The following is a 19,547-nucleotide window of genomic DNA, read 5'->3' on the forward strand; positions in this document are numbered from 1 at the left end:
CTGCATCTGATGGATGCTTGGATGGCCCTTTGGAGGGACCCTTGGAGGATCTATCTGATGCAGACATAAAGGAGAAAGGAAACACTTGCACAAGGGCTCTGGGAGCAATGTCAAGGCACTGGTGGGGTTGCATGACACAGGTTCCATGCAAGCGTGGGCACGCGTGTGTTTGGGGAGGTGGAAGCTCAAACAGTGCTGTGGTCCTTCTCCCTGGATTTGCTAGAAAACATTTAGAGCTTGATCAGGATGTTCTGGTCAGGATCTATGAATGGGGTAAGGGAAGAACAATGCTGCACTTGGAAGCCAAGTGACATTCCTGTGCCCTCTGCTTGATCATTGAAGCATGCTAGAGTATTGTGGTTTCAGTCAAAAGAGCGCCAGATGAGACTTGTATGGAAAGGAGCTTTTTGGCAGCCCTGAGCTCAGGGGATATTAGGAGTTGGTTGCCTCTGCCCAGTGCAGTGGAGCTGTGGGGATTTCCCAGAACTAGATCAAGGGCTTCCAGCTTCCAATTGAACTCAGCCTCCTCACCTCAGGGGCTACTGTGAACTGTGTCCTGCCATGGGAAGAGGGGAGACACAGCTGGGGGAGGAATCCAGCCTGCTGCTTCCACCACCACCAGAGGCAAGGGGGGAGCACGGATGGCAACTGCTGCTTTTGGGCAACCACCACCATTCTTCACTGTGTTTTTCAGCCAAAGCCATTGTTCCTTATTCCTTAATGAATGTGAGCATCCCGCAACGGCAGGAGCGGCCTGCCTGGCTTTCCAGGTGCCAGACCTACCCACAGTGTTGTGTGAGGATGTGGCCACTGTCACTGTGTCTCCTCACCTTGAGTTTGCCTGCCAGAAGCAGTGAGCCTGCAGAGCAGATGATTGCCTCAAGTCTGATGCTGCGTGTCTTCAGATGATTTATTAACTGTGACCAGATGGGATGGGGTTAGAGAAAGCTGATTCTGTTCTGAGTTCCTTAACAAGGGCTGGATCATACCTGTGGCATCAAGCTGTATGGGTTCACAATCACATCTCAGTGACTTCGCCTGTTGACAGACTTGTTTGAGGATGTTACAGCTTGACACCTTGGGATGGAGAAGGCAATATATTCCCTAATAAACAGTGGTAGGTTAGAGTATATGCAGATATTGAGTTGGTTTGAGTGTACAAGCAGTTGCCTGCCTATGGGGGTTGTGAAGTTGACAGCTCGCTGCAAATGAGTGCTCTCTCTGGTTGGCTTCAGATAACTGGCTTCCCCGCTGCTGGTTGCCCTTTTCTCCATCATTGCTTTTGTGCCAGAGGGAAAAATCTTCCACCCCATTCACCCCCATTAACTAAAGGGTTTTTTTAAGAACAGGAAACACACAGCTCCTCATGCATTTCACTTCTCAGCTGTCACATGTAGACAAGGATTTCAGTGAAAGTCCTGAATCTGTGAGGCAATTGCTGAAGAGGACAGAGAGGAAAGAGGGTGCTTTCAGACACATTGGCAGTTACAGGGTGTTACATACACTTAATTGAATGCTTTCAAGTTTAGTCTGCCCTGGAAACTGGTTGGAGTGAGGTGGGAGATGCACCCAAAACAAGTGATGGTGTCTGGTAAGTGCTGTCACTGACATTCCCTTCAGCATCTGGGTTTTTCCCATGGATGGTGCCTCAGAGCTGTGAACTGTCAACAAGAGGTCCTGATCAGTGGCCTAAAACTTGAGAATGGAAGAGGAAGGATTGTCTGTCCTGAGAGGGCCAGGAGGAGGTTTGGACAACGTGGCTGGTGATTTATTTGGAGACTGTGGAGACCAGAAAGGTTTGCAAAGTTTCATTTGGCCTGGAGCTTCACTGTTCCTTCCCCTTCAAAGTCGCTCTGGCCAGTGCCTCTACTCCCTGTGGCTCACACCACATCCTCTTCTTTCTAAATCCACACAGTAACTAAAGAGCAATCTGCCCATTCCTTAAATCAAGAACAAGTCTGCAGAGGAAGCAGAAAGCTTTCAAGCTTGTGTTCCCAAAGCTTGTCTGACAGTGTGCAATGCTTGGCACCCAGTCATTGTGCTGGCTCATCCTCTGGGAGCTCCGATGCTGTGGTCCCCCATTCCCAACACTGTCATTCTTTTTCCAGGGTGGTGGCATGGAATACACTGAACTCGCTTTCTGCCTCCTCCCATGCCCTGGTGAATCCTGTGCAGTTTGTTTTGGATGTACTTTCACATTAATGTAGAAATGATTGATTCAGACCCTTTCAAATGCAGACACTGATTTTATAGCAGGATCACCTGAGCACACCTGGTGTACTTGCACAGTGATATCTGATTGTGCTTGTTCTGTCCGGCCACCTGTGCAGTGAGTCAGATACCTCTGAGCAACTTCATCTGCCTCCTGGCTTTCACTCCCAGGAAGTGAGACCAGTGGAGGCTCCCCGTGGCCTGCCCCAAGGTGTGGAGTGTGAAGTTATCCTGACAAAAGTCTGCTCTGAGTACTTTCTTCTCCCCCATGCAATGCCCTGATGGAAGGGATGACCTTGCTTATTTGGACAATAGGCCTTCTTGCAAAAACTCTGGGATGCTTTTTTCAGCTTAAACAATGTGATATTTAATGGTTCAAGCATCAGTGTAGCTACAGTGTTGGCTTTATAGATACCAACTGAATCAACTTGGCTGCCTCTCCCAAGAATTCAGTGGCTTGCTTTCCTCTCTTCTGTCCCCTTTCCCTTTGTCCTGCTAATGAGAACTTGGTGTACACTGAAAACTATATATAGATGTGCTTGTACCACTAACCAGGTGTTTCTTGACTAATTTAGCAGAGCTTCCTTTGGCAAAAGCCCATCTGGCACTGGTATGCCACTTTTGTGATCGTTTTCATAAAGAGCTGTAATGGAACCAGCTGTGTTTCTTTGATGCCTTATGTGAGGGCCTTGTAGGATCCTGCACGCTCATTACAGAGAGCCTCAGAACTGGATTTTGGGAGCTGGTACATCACAACCTACAGAGGGGTTTCCCATTAGCCTCTGCGGGGCTTGGCTGAAGTTACATAGATGTTGCCCACAAGAAAAGACTGGCTCACTTCCTCTTAATGAGGCCTTTTGCTGTAATGCTGGCTGGTGCTTTCACTGTTCAACAATTACAGCCCACCAGTCTCAGGGCTGTGGACTAAGCAGGTATTTCTTGAAGCACTCACCTGAAAAACCACTTTTTTTGGTTGGTCTTTTCCCTTGCCCAGGGAGAGACTCTTCTGCATTTCTGTGATTCACTTGCCATGTGGTTAACTCTGGACAACTCACATGCAGTGACTAAGACCGGTTTGTAGTGCACAATCCTTCAATCTCTGTGACCCTGAATAATGTGAGCAGAGAATGGGTTTGCCCTGGCATGAGAATGAGCGTGGAGAGGAGTATCACAGTTCCCAGGGATATACACGTGCCTGCTGCTGCTGGGAGCGTCAAGAGAAAAAGGAAGAAGCACAGAGAGGACAGAGCCCTCTGTTTCCACAGCACCCCCTGCTCAGTACCTGCTGGCTTTCTCTCTGGCAGCCAGCCTGGTGCTTCCTGGGGGGATTCGGCCAATCCCACAAAGGACAGGAACTTTCCTCAGTGCATTCACTGGAGAGATGCTGACACTAAGGCTCACAGGCTGGATGCCTGAGCTACAAACCCTTTGAGCATGGATGAGAAGTTGGACCTTTTGTTGCTGCCTGCTGCCATCCTGCAAAACAGAGGCTGTGAAAGTTAGCATGGTTTTAGTGCCTTGATGACTAAGTGAAAATAAAAACCTGTAGTTTTAATCCTACAGTGAGCTCCGGCAGTACCACAGAGACCCATTATTTGCCTGGAAGAGGAGGATACTCCAAGTCAAATGAGATGTAATCTCTTATCAAAGGACTCCTGTATTTTCCCTCTGTATTCCTATACTGTCCTGGTTTGTGATAGAGGCTCCTGGATGCTTGAATAACTTGCATAAAACTTTTATCAAAGTTCTCCCTGTGGGATGTAGTGTTTGTTTCTCTCTGGCTGTACCAAATATACCACATACTCTTGAGGTTAGCTATCAGTTTTTGCACAAACCAGTGCTGTTCTGCTAGCTAAACAGTTCCAAATGAAGGAGAAAACTGAAGAGTTTTAACCAAAACAGAAGCGTTCAGTTCCAGTCAGAAGCAGGTTAGCTGTGTGCTTCAACGCTATCACTTTTCAACAGCCTAGTGACTTGGGTTAGGTTTTTCTGCTACATGGAGCATTTGAGTAAGCATGTAGAGCTCCAGGAATTCTACCAAAGCAGGTTTAATACTCCTACGTATGCAAAAAAGCTGTGGTCTTGGAAGAAGCAGATGCTCTAGCAGAGCAGCCGTGAGAGCAGGGCTAGGCTGCACCAGGGGTTTTAGTTCGATTTCCCTCACTGCCAGTTAGAGCAGATGTTTGAAATGCTGTGACAAATACTGTTGTGTTTGGGGGTTGTGTTGATTCTCTTTTCATCAAGCTGGTGTGATCCAGACCCCAGACTTGCTGAGGGTCTCTGAGAAATGCTGCTCTTGGGCTAACTTCAGGTTTTACTGTTTACTCTTGCTACTGATCATTACTATGCTGGGAATTTGACATATCATACAGGTTTTCTTCCTGATTAACCAAAAGGATGCATCTTGCTGCAATTATCATCCTTCATTTAGCATCTCAAGGTGACTTACCTATATCTGCAGGTCTTGGCTGTCTGAGGGCTGTGTGCAGTCACTCCACTGCCGCATCCCTCCAGGCGGTGTGAGGTGACTCCAGCCTGTGCTGTCATAGCATTGATTCATCCGTTGATTCCCCACCCATCCTGTCTCATCCTTCATCCTGGACCTTCTCACTCATTCATTAGGAGAACGCCTTTGCCCAGCTCCTGTTGTTGCCCCACCTGGGAGCAGGGTTGGTGTAACCCCCACCCCAGGCAGGTTTGTGCTCCTGGGCTGCATGGATGGAGCTGGTGCAAGGCTGGAGCAGAGACCAACCTGTGCTTGAGTTCTGTGCCCATCAGCATGTGTTATTGTGATGAACCACCATGGGAGGATTGCCTGAATGGAGGCAGGGTGCTGGCAAGGAGAAGCATAGAGGGGATGTACATGGGTGAGGGACTGGAAGAAGGGAGAGGAGCGAGGGCTGTAACCCTGGTTGGACTGTGCATTGGGTTTCTTCAGTGCTGACCTACATATCTATGGGGAAGAGAGACCTTGGGTTTCAGCTTTGTGTGGCACATGTGCACGCTGCCTGCCCCACTCTGAGCAGCACCAACTCCAGCAGGGTGAACACAGATATTCTGATTGTTTAATATTTTCCACTGTTTCCTTTCCTTTTTGAAGCCCGATTTCTTTTTAGGTACTTGCAGGATCGACTATACTTTGCAGGGAGGCCTGCAGTGAAGCTTTTGCTTGCATAAAGGTGTCTTTTTATTATTTTTTAAACATTGGGTTCCCAAAGTGCTCCTTCCTTCCCCCCTTCTCCCAGTATTTATAATCCAAAGAGTCATTATAGTTGTTTATTACATGGTGGTTATAGTAGCTTTGAGCATGTGTGTGGGGATGTGTACTCCTTGTTTCTCCATTTCTCATCCCATCCTATCCTGCAACATAGAACTGTTCTCACTCCCACCCCACGAACCCTTTGTGCCTATTCCTACCTCCTAGTCCCTCCCTCCTGCCCCCTTTTAACACTCATTTATGAAAAGTTTCTTCTAGGTGGAGAGACCTATTGGCTATATGAAGGTGTCTGGTGACCACCTTGGATGCCCTTCTGGAGTGGAAAGTAGAGGCTAGGCTGATGCATCCTAGGGGATGTTCATCTGCCCTATCCAGGTGTCTTGGATGCTCAAGGTGGTACCAGGCAGCCAAGCAGGCCACAGGATCTGTTCCCAGTGTGTGTGTCTGCATGGAACTGTCTACACCCAAACAGAAGTGGTTTTAAATGGGGATAGTGTCTCCCCCATAGCCTTGCTGATGGAGTGTAGCTGCATGATCCTTGTGGGATTATCCCTTCTCAAAGTGGGTAGCGGGTGCTGTACGGCACTTCAGGAAGTATAGAGTGGGTGACCTTTAGCACTCTGATCAGATCTCTGGGCTTCTGGTTCTTCACATGCAGAGGGGGTGGCACATGGGGTAGTGCTGGATAAGAGACCCTTTCCAGCAGGATGTGAGCTCATGTGACTCTCAAACTGGGATGAATAATCAAATCCATGGTTCTCATGAGGCACATGACATTGCAAGGAAATAAGAAACATCATGTGAATTTTGGAGTACTTAAGATAAGTTTTCAAACAAAAAGGCTTTTTAAGAGCCAAATGACCTAGTTGAATGAGGTAAGTATATAGCCTGGAGCTTGGACAGGGGTTAACTCTGCTCAATGCATCACATCCCTCCTGACTCTGTGGCTTGCATCAAGTTTGTCCATTCTCAGCTCTTCAGCCCAGCTTCAGCCTTCTAATCCTTACTTAACCAGTGGTTGCTCTGATTGCTGTAGCAGTCTCTGGAGGCCAGTTTGTATGCAAAGGTGTGGAGGAGGGAACAGCACTGAGACAGATCCACCAGACCTGAGCCCAATGGAGAACCAACTGGGCTGAATCCTTTCCAAAGATCCTAGCTTGTATGAGCAGGTGGTCTCCTGAAACATCTCCTCTTGCATTGATCCTGGGAAAGAGGAGAATTGCAAATACGGTATCAGGAAGTATCTCAGCTCTCTTAGAGAAAGGGAGATAAGGATTGTATAGGGGAAGAAAGGGAGGTCTGCATTCCTACCAGGGAACCTCTGACTTCTGGTTCTCCTGAGACAGACAATGAATAAAGTGCCTATATTTGCACTCATGGGAGCAGAAAATACATCTGTGAGTGTGATTTCTGCCATCATCTCCCTCACTGGCCAGGCTTGCTGATGCTTTCTGCCACCACTTTCCTGTGTGTCACCCCTGCCATAACACTCCCCTCTTCTTGCAGCTTCCATTGGCCCTCAGTAAGCAGTTCTGTATTTGTTGGGATACTGCTTCATTTTGGGACCTACTTTAAGTGACATGTGAAATGGCTCTCAAAAGCCCTTTGATGGAAGCAGACTGTGATTATGCAGCCTGAGAAAGCACAACACACCCGACCTGTGAGGAGAGGGGCCTCAGCAGGCTTGGTCAGTTCCTCCCCAGTTCCCACTAGTGACATTGCACCACAGTGGCAGCTCTATGAACCTGCAGCCAACAACTGATGTGTTTGTGCAGCAGCAGTATGTGAACCTGTGTGTGCTCAGCAGACAGTGGCTGCTGTGCTCCCTGGAGAGGTCCTGAGCCCTAGCACTGCTGTACCAGGGGAGGGTTCTCTCCCCCCATCCCTCTCAGGCTTAGCTGGGAATGGATACAGCAGCGGAGCTGGGGAAGGGCTGCGGTGCCGTGTGGCTGCCAGGAGATCTGAACCCTTCAGGCAGGTCTGAGGCTCAAAGGAAGCTGATTAGGGCTGCTCAGCTCAGGGTGCTAAGGGGCTTCTCCCTGTCTCATGCTCTAATGCATCAGCTGTGTCACCTGGCAATGTGCCCCTGACTCTTCTTGCAGATACGGACACTTGAGGATTGGGTAGGTTCATGCAAGCAAAGAAGAGGCAGAAGGCTTCTTCTGCCCAGATTAGCAATGCTGGTGAGAGGGTGAACATTTTATTCTTATGTCTGTTCTTATTAATGTAACAAAGAGGGTCTTTAGGTCTTCCCTTCCCACATTTCAGCTGCTAGATAAAAAGCCTCTGGAGCATTTCCCATTAATTAATAATGGAGGAATGCTGCTCACAAGAGCTATTTTGCATTAACTGAGTCTGGGAGAATCAAGGTGGAGACAAGGACCTGGAGAGCAGAACCCTACCCACTCCCACCTGCATGCTTCAGGAGTCATGCTCCATCTTGTGCTGTTTGTGATGCAAGAACAGTTGAAGCCATGTTAAAAGCCCAGCCCAAATTCAGGAGTAGAAGGTGAACCCTCCCAGCTCCCTGTGGTTAGCACATACTTCTGTGAAGTGAGGGAGGTGGGTTCACAACCCTAAGGCTGATAAAGGAAACTAATTCAAGCATCTCATTTGATGGGCAAGTTCCCTCACTGCAGAGCTGGCATGCAGAAGGAGCAGGCTCTGTTCAAAGGAGGAAACATTCCTGCACCACCTAACCCAGGAACACCAGCAGCTGGTTAAACACACTGGTCTTCCCTGTTGGCTCTCTGCCCCATGCAGGGTGGCAAGTTCCTGATAGCCTCTGTTCTGAAACTTAATATGGAGTATCTTGGGATTTGGTTCACTCCCAGGTAAAAGCAGTTGCCTCATCTCATTCACATGGGCATTGCAGTAGCAGGGAAAAGCCCCATGTTAAACTACGACACCTGTACTGGCTCTGGAGTGCTGTCAGCACCTGATGGACATCCTGTCCTACGACTGGTCTTTCCATGGTAACAGTGCTGGTTTCTAACCTGATTGATGATGGAGAGAGGGAGGCCTGGGCTGCTGTGCCCCACAGGAGCCCTGACAGCCCAGGCTCATTTGGCAACATCACTCACACTGCAGCAGAATCTGCATTTGTGAAGTTCTCCCAAACCTCCCTAGCCCAATTCTACACACTACCCCTTGTGGATGCAAGCGGAGCCTCGAGAGGGATATTGTATCTCTGACAGGAAGCAAGTTTCCTCATCCCCAAGCCAAGAGCTTGAATCGGAAATCTTTGGGCATAGGGCCTGTGAGTGTTCCTGATATTGTTTACAATCACAGGAAACGCTTCAGATTCAAACTATTCAATACAGAGTAAAGCATTGCCTAAATGTGCCTGTAGCACACATTTATCAAAACATCAGTGTTGCCCATTGACTAATGAGACCTTGGGATAACTTCAAGTGCTACCACTAGCTTGGTATGATGTGAACCATTGTGTTAAATTGACAGATGTTCTCACCCTGTTGTGGGCTGGGACAGCTGAGATCAGATATAGTACATGCTTCACTTTCCTTTCTCAAACAGCAACACAGAACTACATCAACACTGAACTAAAAACAACCTGTTGCTGTTGGGATGCACAATGACCAGCCACCACACTCTATAAAACTCACCGTTGGAGGGCCGTGTCTGACCCAACTGCAACCACTCAGCAGCAAACTGCATTTGACGAGTTCGCATTGGGTTCTCTCCCCAGGTGCATGACTTGGATGCAATGTGCAGTTTTAATGACCAGTCACTAGATCTTAGAACACTTTCGCAATGCTCTCTCAGCTTTACTTTCCCAAATGACACAGCGTGAGTTGTGGCCTCAGTGTTTACCCACTTTCCTGGTATACTGAACATCAAACGTTCTCAGGGAACTGGTCGACAGATCAACCTAATTACCACGCTACTACACAGTGAGTCAGAGCATCTCTTCAAATGCCTGTTCCTTAGAGCAGAGAGAAAAAGAGTATCCACATTGGTCTCAGACTCCATCAGCACTCTAAGCCACTAAGGCATTAAGACCTCTTCCCCATACTCTGATGAAGAAGCATCAGTGGATCTAGTAATCAGGGATGGAGGTCATAGCATTATGGCTGTTCTCTCCAGAAGGGGCCACTTGGATAGCTGAGTTACTTTAACACCAAGAAGCAGACTCACTCCCCCTGCAGTCAGACCACTTCTTTGACACCTGAAGCTAAAACCAGTCCTCAGAGCTCACACCATCTTTGCCCTCTCAAATGCTCAAGAACTCATCTTGGATCAAGTGGTGTACAGAGGAACTGTCATCAGGCTGGAGCCTTAACTGTATACCTGTAAAGACATTTTGTAAGACAATCTGAGGATTTAGGTGCTCAGAACTGACCTCTGGGAACTTAATGATATAACACAGGATTCTTCAGTAACTGACTGGTTCCCACCAGCTCACTACAAATCAGTGACTTCTCAAAGCTGAGCTCCACATTTAGCAGATGAGTTGTGTAACAGTATAAAGACTAGCTGGTTTCCTACAGGAAAAACACAAGACCAGATGTATTTCACACAGTGTTATTCACACATTTTCATTTTGATTTTTACAGTATATACATGTGAACATTACATTATTCAATATGAGCCACCTGGAGTCAAACCTGGAGTCAAACTGGTCCATAAACAATCTATATCAAAAAGCAGTACTTGAGCAAAAATTCTAGTGGTTCTACCCAAAGCCTAAAATAGTTGAAAGGAAACACCGTGCTTTTCATGTTCCTGGATGGAATTTCTGCAAAATGATTTTAGCATGTGGAAGATTATGTTGAAGATACTTAAAGCACTAACGGTGACAGTCACAGGACTGTTTAAATTCAACCATGGCATGAGTGCTACAGGGACAAAGTACTAGGACATTTTCAGTTTCTGCCTGGACATCCCTGGAAGCCCAACTTACACATTGATGGGAATGTCGGCTCTGTGGATTACAACACCCAGCCTTTGTATACAGAATACAGAGTCACTGAGGAGAATTAACGTGTTCAAGGGAAGTGGCCCAAAATCACTTTTTGTGTGATCAGGGGAAAAGCTCTGGTTCCAATGACAGAGCTTGTACCTCTCAAGACAAATTTTGTGAACTGCCATGCAAAATCTACTTGGCAATTCCAATTGTGCTTACTAAGAATAATTAGGCCCCTCCATGTGGGCACTAAAGGACAGATTCAGAAACTGGAAGCAGGCCAGAACAAACTTTCCCATTTGCCTATTGATGAGTCAACGCTACAATTAAAAAAAGCAGTGCCTCAGATGTATGCTTTAATACAAGTTACGTAAACCTGGTAAAAGCAGTAATACAACAAGAATTCCTTATACGAGTTTATACCACTACTGTTTTCCTTCCTCATGATCAAACCGTACCCTAACACCTTTTTATCTGATCAATGCTCAAGATATTGTATTCAATCTATCTTGGTTGATCAAAACTTCAGGTTAAGCCATCCAAATGAATGTTTTACACAAAATACTTACTTCAACAACATACAAAGCACTTTCTTTATCTTTCAGAAACTGAATATACAAAGTAAGCTTTTTTCCAAAATATTTCCATAGGCAAAGGATTAAAAAGGATTTTAATTATACACATATGGTCACAATTCTGCCTTAAAAAGATCATTGGGAAATGTACATAAGGCCGCTTGTAAATGTACATCATTTTTATGTTACTGTTACAATGTCATATGTCCAGAGAAAAAAACTGACAGTATCATACATATTTGCTTTATGCTGGGAGAAAGCTATTCAAAAATACAGTACTCTTCTGTACAAAAAAAAATGCCACATTTATTAAGATGGAATAAGCATTATTTTCTGTGATAAGTTTTAAGTCAATTTCTTACTATGCTTATTATCCTGACTTAGAATTTGAACAGACTTGATTTCCCAAAGTGTCTGTATTAACAGGATCAACAGCTATGTTATAAACAAAACATAATGTTCCTCACAAGAGATAAAAAGAAAGCTGGTTTGTATTTCTGAAACCATATAAAGATAAAATTTAAAAAAAGTCACTCCTGATTTGCTGAAATAAATTTACATTATACAACACTATATGCCAGGGGGCAGAAGAGGGAATGGAGATATGAATATACACTAAAATGCAAATTTTTGTCCCAAAAAGGGGTAAAACAAATTACATTTACAGCATGAAGGTTTACAAATGTACATCTGTACAACCAAGGTAAGCATCACTACTAAATTAGCAAGGCTTGTAATAAACATCAAAACAAGAGATTTGTTTTCAAACTGTAAACTTACACCTATTAACTACACGTATACAATGCATATATTTATAGGAAGCAAAAAAGCTATCTGAATATTTAATCAATCATGCTTAAACGTTGAGCTATCAAGTTAACTTTTCAGTGGCCCCTTTTCTCTTCCTCAATACCTATCTTGGTTTTGCATCTACGGTGAGAAAGCAAAATAAATGCTCAACACTTTCAAATCCTTACAATTAATTCTATATGCAAAATAAAAAAATACAAATCTCTACTCTTCCTGCATTGTAAAACTGACTGTAAAGTTAATACAAGCTTCACTCCTCTTCCAACAGTGTACTTTGCTGAATTGGAAGTACCACCATCATTTTAATCTCTCTACTTCATACAACAATTAAATATATAAGTATATACAGCACTTTCATTTTTAATACATCGCTAGAGGAAAACTTAGGGCACCATTTAAAAAACACCTGTATCTACAGCAAGTGGTTAAAACTAGTCTTAAAGTTTCCACTGTTTTGTTCATCCCTATTTTAATTTGCTGTGCCCTGTTTATTATTTGGATAGTATGTTGTGAACCACCAAAATACAACTTAACTTTTTGACATGTTAAATAATGTTTATGCAGCTGATCAATTTTAATCTGGTATAAAAGACTTCACACAAAAGGGAAAAAATAAGGATTAATTCTATATACAACTCTATAAACCTGTTGTGCTATGATGCTGGGTAGACCTACCAGATTGCAAGCCAGTGTATTAAAAGAATACTGTACTTTTTCCCTTTAAAAACTATTTCAGTGACTTTACAAGGTAAAAATTTACAAAATATGTGACAGCTATTTTGATACAATTACATCATATACAGGCATTCTGTGCTTTGCCAGCCATCCAATCTGATAGGTCTCCGGATCAGGGCTGGAGATATTTTTTTTCTTCTTTTTTTTTTTTAATAATTCACTCCCCAAAAATATACACAAGAATAAAAATTTTACAAATGGATGAACAAAGTCAATAAATAGATTTAAAAAAATCAGAACATTTATAGTTAAGTTGTATGCTTTGATCATTCACAATTCCATTTTTCTTCCATTTCTTTTTGCCTTTTACAGCATCCCATTTGGTGGTCCACCAATTGGCCCCAGATCAGCACTGTTTTTCAGGTAATACTTTTCCAGCTTGGCCAGAATGTGTTTGCCATAGGTGTATTTACGCAGAGTCGTGATGTGGGGTCGAATCTGGAAGAAGAAACATGTTACGGCTTTTTTTTTAATCCTTCCCCTCAAAACTTCCAAGGAGAAGTTACGACACTTAAAAATATTACGTAAATAACCAAAAGTCTGTAGCCTGTATTCCTGTATTTCAAACTTTTGGAAGTTTTTGGAAAGATGTCAATTGGTGACTTTGACTCACCAAACAACTGATGTACCTGTCACAGGAAAAGGGATGGAGGCCTTTTGTGGGGGTGCCCTCTTGGTGACTGGGGGAAGCATTGCTCCTGCAGGAACATACAAGCCTTGGGTTCAACTGCCTTATGGCAATTCTGGCAACATCACTTTTGTCCATGTCTGGATATTCTTAAGTAGAAAATGGGCCCGTATGTTAAGAAGGGTAGGAATGGATTTATACCAGCAACCGGCAAATGGAAAGAGAAAGCTGTATTTCTTCTGTTAGATTAACAAAGATGACAGATACTATACTTTTATATTAAAAGTATTTTCACAGAAAAGGTGATACAAAGGGAGGATATGAAATCCAGCTTGTGAAACTCCTCTGTGGATTTCCATGAGCTTAGTGCTCAGATACCCAAATATATTCTGCTTTATCAAGCTCCACTGAATTTCATGTTTAGACATGAAGTTCTAGATTACAGAACTAGTGAGTTTTACACCTAGAAGGAAAGGTATTCTAGCAGAAAAATTAGTATAGATAATGTTTTCTGAACCAACACAATTACATACAAATATACCTTGTGCATTATTATCTTCCGCTGAGCAGGTTCAGCCATATCAATCATCTTCTGAACAACATAGTTGGCATACTGGTCCTTCATCATGGTGTATAAGGCACTGTGAGGACCATCATTCTGGCAACAGACCTCATCAATAAGTAAAGCTCGCTCAGCACGAGAAGCGTGAGTCACACATTTTTCTACCACATTGCTGAAAAAAAAAGACAAATGCATTCTGTGACTTCAGATGTAACACACTTTAGTAGCACTTTTAAATTTATCTGAACAGTTCATGTGAGTTAACAGCACTAAAAAGCATGCTGTAAGTGGATCAAGCCCTGATTTCCAAATCTTAGGTCTGTAATGACTGATGAAGTTAAAGCATTATGCACTCCCACTCATGTTAAAAAAAAATAGGTAATTTCCTGACAGTTAAGTCTCTTGTGGGAGCTTTTTCCACTGGTCCTACAGTAGATATACCTGACCTCAGGTTGCAGATGTATTCTACTGCATCTACTCTGGTTGTGGACTCTTTAAAGGCACAGGAGAGAAAGCCAGATATGAGGCTTCCTGCTTTTTGAATAAAGGCACTTTTCAGGAGTGTGCCTGTATCAGATACTGCAAATATTTATTTTTGTAGAGAAAGTCTCTCCTATATTTCAGGACCTGGAAAGGCCATCACTGCTCATCAGACAGCAAAGTGATTCTGGTCCTGTGTTTGTGCTTTAGAAATTACGCAAGTTCCAAGGAGAGGATTCTGAACAGTTCTAATTAGGCAAAGAAAACTAAAATCCAGTTTGCATACAATTGATTTTTTAAAACAAACGGCCCCATAACATCACAGTGTCTACTTCATGTTGTTGACAAGGTGAGTCTCACTAAATCATCCACAATGAATGCTGAGGTGTGGTTTCCTTATCAAGACATATATCTACATTTTGGGAAAAAAAAAACCACTGCAGGATAAATTTTAGGTTCTGATTTCAGAGTAGTTCAGGACTCCTACAATAGTCTTTAAGACTTCCTAATGCATAAAATCCTTGTCAGGCTGAACCACCACTTTCTAAGGCTATCTTTTTATACTTGTAAATTGCATGGCTGGACTGGTAAGACTTTCCCAGCTTATCCAACAAGCTTATCAAGGAAGTCCCAGTGTACCAAGCAAGTTCTAGGAAAGCTTTTCACCTGTCTCTGGGGATCTTCACATGAAGACTTGGAACCCGCTCCCTGCACTTCTACAAGATGAACAAAACCCATCCTATAAATGCATGGAATTTTCTCTGTTTTGCTACAGAACAGCACTTTCCCTTCCCCAAATCTAATATAAAAATACCACTAACATTCATCTCTATAAGAATATGAAATTTCAGGAGGGAAGTTACATGACTGAAAAAAACCCAACCCCTTTTTGTAACACAAATCCAACACTACAGCTTTAGAAGTCAGTGAATCTTTAAAATTTGAAGGCTGTGCAATACCTGGCAAATTTGTGCTGACTCAGAGCTAGAACTTTTCCTCTTATTTCTGAAACTATTTTACTCTTGTCTTCAGGACGGCCATGCTCCAATACGTGTTGAATAACATAATTTCCGTATTGATCCTGAAAATAAGATTACTTCAATATACTTTTGTGTTCATAACAAGCAACCCACACATCTTTTGTGTATTTATATAAACTTTCAAATTACTATTTGCACAGATATAAGGAAAAAATACAATAATGTCAACATTATAGAAACAAAGTGATGCAAGAAATACTGCATGGAGAATTACTTAAACGGACCACAAAATTTATGGTGCCAAATGTAAATAATCTGTAAACCCAGTGTTTTGCTGAGGTACCTTTTACCCTCTTACAGACGGATGTTCTCAAAATTAAGATCGTCATTCTTTAGCAGTCACAGTATCTCCCTGAACTTAGGTTCCCCAAGAGAGTTATGTTCTAACTAGTCTTGTATATACAAGAAACCACTGAGAAATAAATTAGACTATGTGTGGAAGTTCCCACTGAACACCGAGTCCCTTCCACTATTTTGATTTAATATTTAAATCAAATATTTGATTAAATATTTGACTCAATTTCAAAGCCACTTGTAGCACTCATTCTGTTCATCTGAAACCAAGACAGGAAATGATGCTGTATAAAGTCTTTTGCCTTCTTTTAGAAAAGATGCTCTATTTGTGTAGGAATATGCAAATTTATATTTTTCACAATGTATTTGTGTTTAGACATTATCAGAATTTCTGAAGAACACCTGAATCAAGATAAACTACAAAAAGGCAATCTTTGCAATAAAAAATACACTAGCTCCATGCATTTACAATGTGTATTTGAAACTACAGTCAAAAGTGTAAGAAAAGGACTTTTTATATCTTCTTTGCCTCCCAACTTCCAAATTCATTTTCATTAAAACTATAGAAGAAAACAAAAGAAATTAATGTCTACAAAACTCAGAAGAGGCAAATGCATTTAAATTATTTCTTAAACTAAGAAATAGGAATAAATTATGACAACACCCAGCTCTGAAACACATTAAAAATGAACACACACACACTAACCTGCACTAGCTGTTCTGTGTGTTGATGCAGTTCTTCTAAGATTGGCAAAGTCTGCTCAGCAGTACAGTGTTCCAGAATACGCTGAATTACTCTACAACCATATGGATGAGTTGAAAGTACAAATACCTTAAAACAGGATAGCACACTGGAGTTAAACTGACGTTTACAGTAATATTACCATGTTCAAAATAGAATTGAACATGCCAAGTACTTCTAGAAAAAAAAGTTTTGCCTGCCAGTATCAGAATTCCATCTCCAGTGGAGGTCAGGAAAAGGTGAAAATGCAGGTTTTTGCGTGTCAAGGACTCCAGTAATTATACAACTAAGAACCCAAGTTTTCATTACAGCACATTTAGCTGTAAAGGAAACCCAGGAAGTATGACCTTTAGTCAGGCACTGTCCACCTTTCAAGCTTTCCTTTTAACTTCATAGTTAATTTTCAAATTTAAGATTTTTGACATTTATAAAAAGTTCAATTATTGTGGCTGGTTTTCACCTATTTCACATTGCAGCACATACAATAGGCTCCTTCTTATAAACTTGTAAAGAAGTATTCAAAACATACAGTCAAAATCTTGCTTATTCCTTTTGCTTGCTTCTGCAGAAGCCAGGTTTGTGTTTCTAATTCAGAAGATTTATGAGTCAGTACTGGAGAGAAATGAACATGGAATCTTGTCCGATTAGACACTGATCCAAATGACGCAGGAGAGTGAAAGAGATATGTCTCGTTACATTAGATGACTGAAGTATGGCATTTCATTGTCATTTGCCACTTCAGACTTGGAGCTGAGGATGGATGTCCAGTAAATAAACAGACACATTTTAGGTAGGGGCTCTATTTACAGTTAAGAAACTGTGTTTCATCTACCCCATAGACACTTTTGACGTAAAAAGACTTGACCTTACAAACCTTGGTAAGCCATTTATTACTACATACAACAATAAATTCTGGTATTGCTATTGTGCAAAATGTGAGAGAAGGATATTGTAGATTTTGTTAAGAAATACATTTGGCCATCCATTAAAGTAAAACCTAGTAATACAGACAAGTTACTTAGAGTTTTACAGTTCTTATTGAGACTATAAAAGTTTCAGAGTATTAAAATCTTATTCAGCTGCAGCATATTCTTTAGCCTGCAGCACAATACCAATCTTACTTTAATAACTTGTTCTGGAAACAAAACAAAACCCCCAACCTTAAATAAAAGAGTACCACCCCCCTTCACTTAACACTAGCCCATATGCAGGTAATACTAGTATATTTCCTCAAAGTTATTTCCTTGATGATAGACATTAACTGGGAAACACTGAAAGATGAGCTTGCAACAGAAGAAAATGGGAATTTTAATGAAAAATAAATGCTAGAGAATAGGTGCTTTATTATTACATCAAAAATGACAATGTTGGAAGTTATGAAGGAAACCTGAAATGGCATTATCACAAGACTCAAACAGAAAGCCTGGCCTTAAGCCAAATACTTTGTATGTATTTATAATGCATCCATTGGATGTATTTATAATAAACCTAAACAGGTTTTCTAGAGCCTTATCTCCAAGAGATTCATCTTTTGCAGCATTAACTGTCTCTGACAGATTTTCCATTTTATTATCCCTTTTTCATCCTACTTAAAACAAGCTGTCCGCAAAGCTTCAAACACTATCTTGTATATGCAAACGATGGAGAAAAGATCTGCAAATCAAAGCAACCCTACAGAAGAGGAAATGAACTGTTGACACTACCTGTCCTTTAAATGCATCAATGATGAACTGGAGCGACTGGGGTTGAACACACTCAATGCATTTTTGTACAACATGGTTTCCATTTTGATCTTTCACACATTTCAGAACATGACCATCCAACTCTTTCACCATTTCGTTCTGAAAAAAAAAAACAAAAAAACCCAACAAAAAAACAAACCAAAACCAAAACCCAAAAAAAACCAACAAAAAAATTATCCTTGTCTTTACAGTATTCCCCACCCCCATTTCCTCCTAACTGTCCAATCTTCACATTCACTCGTGGTTTACTTGTGTACCTCATTAAACAATAATTTTAGTTCCCAGCGCATTTTATAATGTTGATTATTCCCTTCAATTTAAGCAAGTAAAGAGACAGACACAATAAAAAGAAGCAAAATTTAAAAAAGTATAACTCTAACTTACAATTACCTGCTGGTCAGGCGAGACTGACTCAAGTGCTTTCTGAATAACACGACAACCATACATCTGCAAGGCTAATGGCAGAACATGACCACGTATGCGTGTTGCTAGGGCTAGCTTCTGATCCAGGCTTCCAAACTACAAGAAAACAAATATGCTGTTAACAAATGAAGACATATTGCAGCATGCTGGAATCTACATGTCAGAGGAAGTACTTTCATGATGTATTTTTTACTGTGCACCTTGAATAATTTTTCCCTTTGTATTTTTGTTGGGTGCATTTTTCAGAATCTCTTATTTTCTAAATGCAAGATTTTGTAATATTCCAAATTCCAGTCACATACCTGCTATCAAATGCATGGCCTTGAAAGACAAGAGAAGAAATTGAAGTAGTTTATATTTGTCTGTTGGTAGGAATGTTTGAGTGCAATAACCCATTTATTTAGACAAGTTATACCAAGCAAATTAATTACCAATTACTCTAACATATTAAATCAGATTTTCTTTGGTATCTCAAATTTGTTCTGGTCAGTGTATCTTACATCTTGCATACAGTAAGCAAGCTGTAACAGGAAGGGGTGGGGAGAAGATTTCAACCCTTGAAATAGCATCTTGCAATAACTTCATGTGGACTGAAGATCCTTCTCACCATTGGCACTTCGGGAAATCTAGAAGTATTTCGGGTTCGCAGAGCAGAATCACAACGTTTTTGTGCAGTGGCTGGATTAAGAGCATAATTCAACCAACGTTTTTCAGCAGTAGATAATTCCTGCCCATATTATTCCCTCCACGGTGCTACTACAACCTTCTGTGCTGCTCCACATTGAGCAGAGTAGAACCCAGTCAAGCTTCATAATGGCACACGTAACTCTGTTCCCAGATCCCCACACAAGCTCCTGAGTTAGCACAATACAAGTAACCACACTGAAGTGACCAGTGGGGTGGCAAAAGTAGTATTCATGCAACACTGCTAAGAACTGCCAAACCCCATACATGTAGTCACCTGAGGCTGAAGAAAGTGCAACCAACATCATCTTCCTACTTAAATAATGAACTAAGGCCCTTACTACAACTAAGGCCTAGTGCACAGTTTTCTTGAGAACTCTTCTGCAGAATTAAGATGAAAACCATCCAACCTAACATTATGGAAAAAATCAACAAATGATGACCCTTGGGCAAGATCAAGAACTACATGCTATATAT

At 42.0% G+C, this 19,547-nt stretch overlaps 1 protein-coding gene across 7 annotated transcripts in view; it reads right to left on the minus strand.

The window, feature by feature from the left end:
- Window positions 1–10,934: 10,934 nt before the first annotated feature.
- Window positions 10,935–19,547, minus strand: part of PUM2 (pumilio RNA binding family member 2) — a 72,085-nt gene continuing 63,472 nt past the window's right edge. For 4 of the 7 annotated variants that reach the window (XM_080614568.1, XM_080614566.1, XM_080614567.1 and 1 more), the window contains 6 exons: window positions 18,348–18,482; window positions 17,925–18,062; window positions 16,186–16,311; window positions 15,105–15,226; window positions 13,645–13,837; window positions 10,935–12,913 (listed from right to left, as the gene is read on the minus strand). In XM_080614568.1, the coding sequence (XP_080470694.1) occupies window positions 12,782–12,913; window positions 13,645–13,837; window positions 15,105–15,226; window positions 16,186–16,311; window positions 17,925–18,062; window positions 18,348–18,482 (846 nt within the window). In that variant the 3' untranslated portion in view covers window positions 10,935–12,781. The remainder of the gene's footprint in view (window positions 12,914–13,644; window positions 13,838–15,104; window positions 15,227–16,185; window positions 16,312–17,924; window positions 18,063–18,347; window positions 18,483–19,547) is intronic. The other 3 variants (XM_080614570.1, XM_080614569.1, XM_080614572.1) reach the window with 1 other exon arrangement.

The sequence above is a fragment of the Psittacula echo genome (assembly GCF_963264785.1).
Source record: "Psittacula echo genome assembly, chromosome: 4".
In the NCBI taxonomy this organism is placed as follows: Eukaryota; Metazoa; Chordata; class Aves; order Psittaciformes; family Psittacidae; genus Psittacula; species Psittacula echo.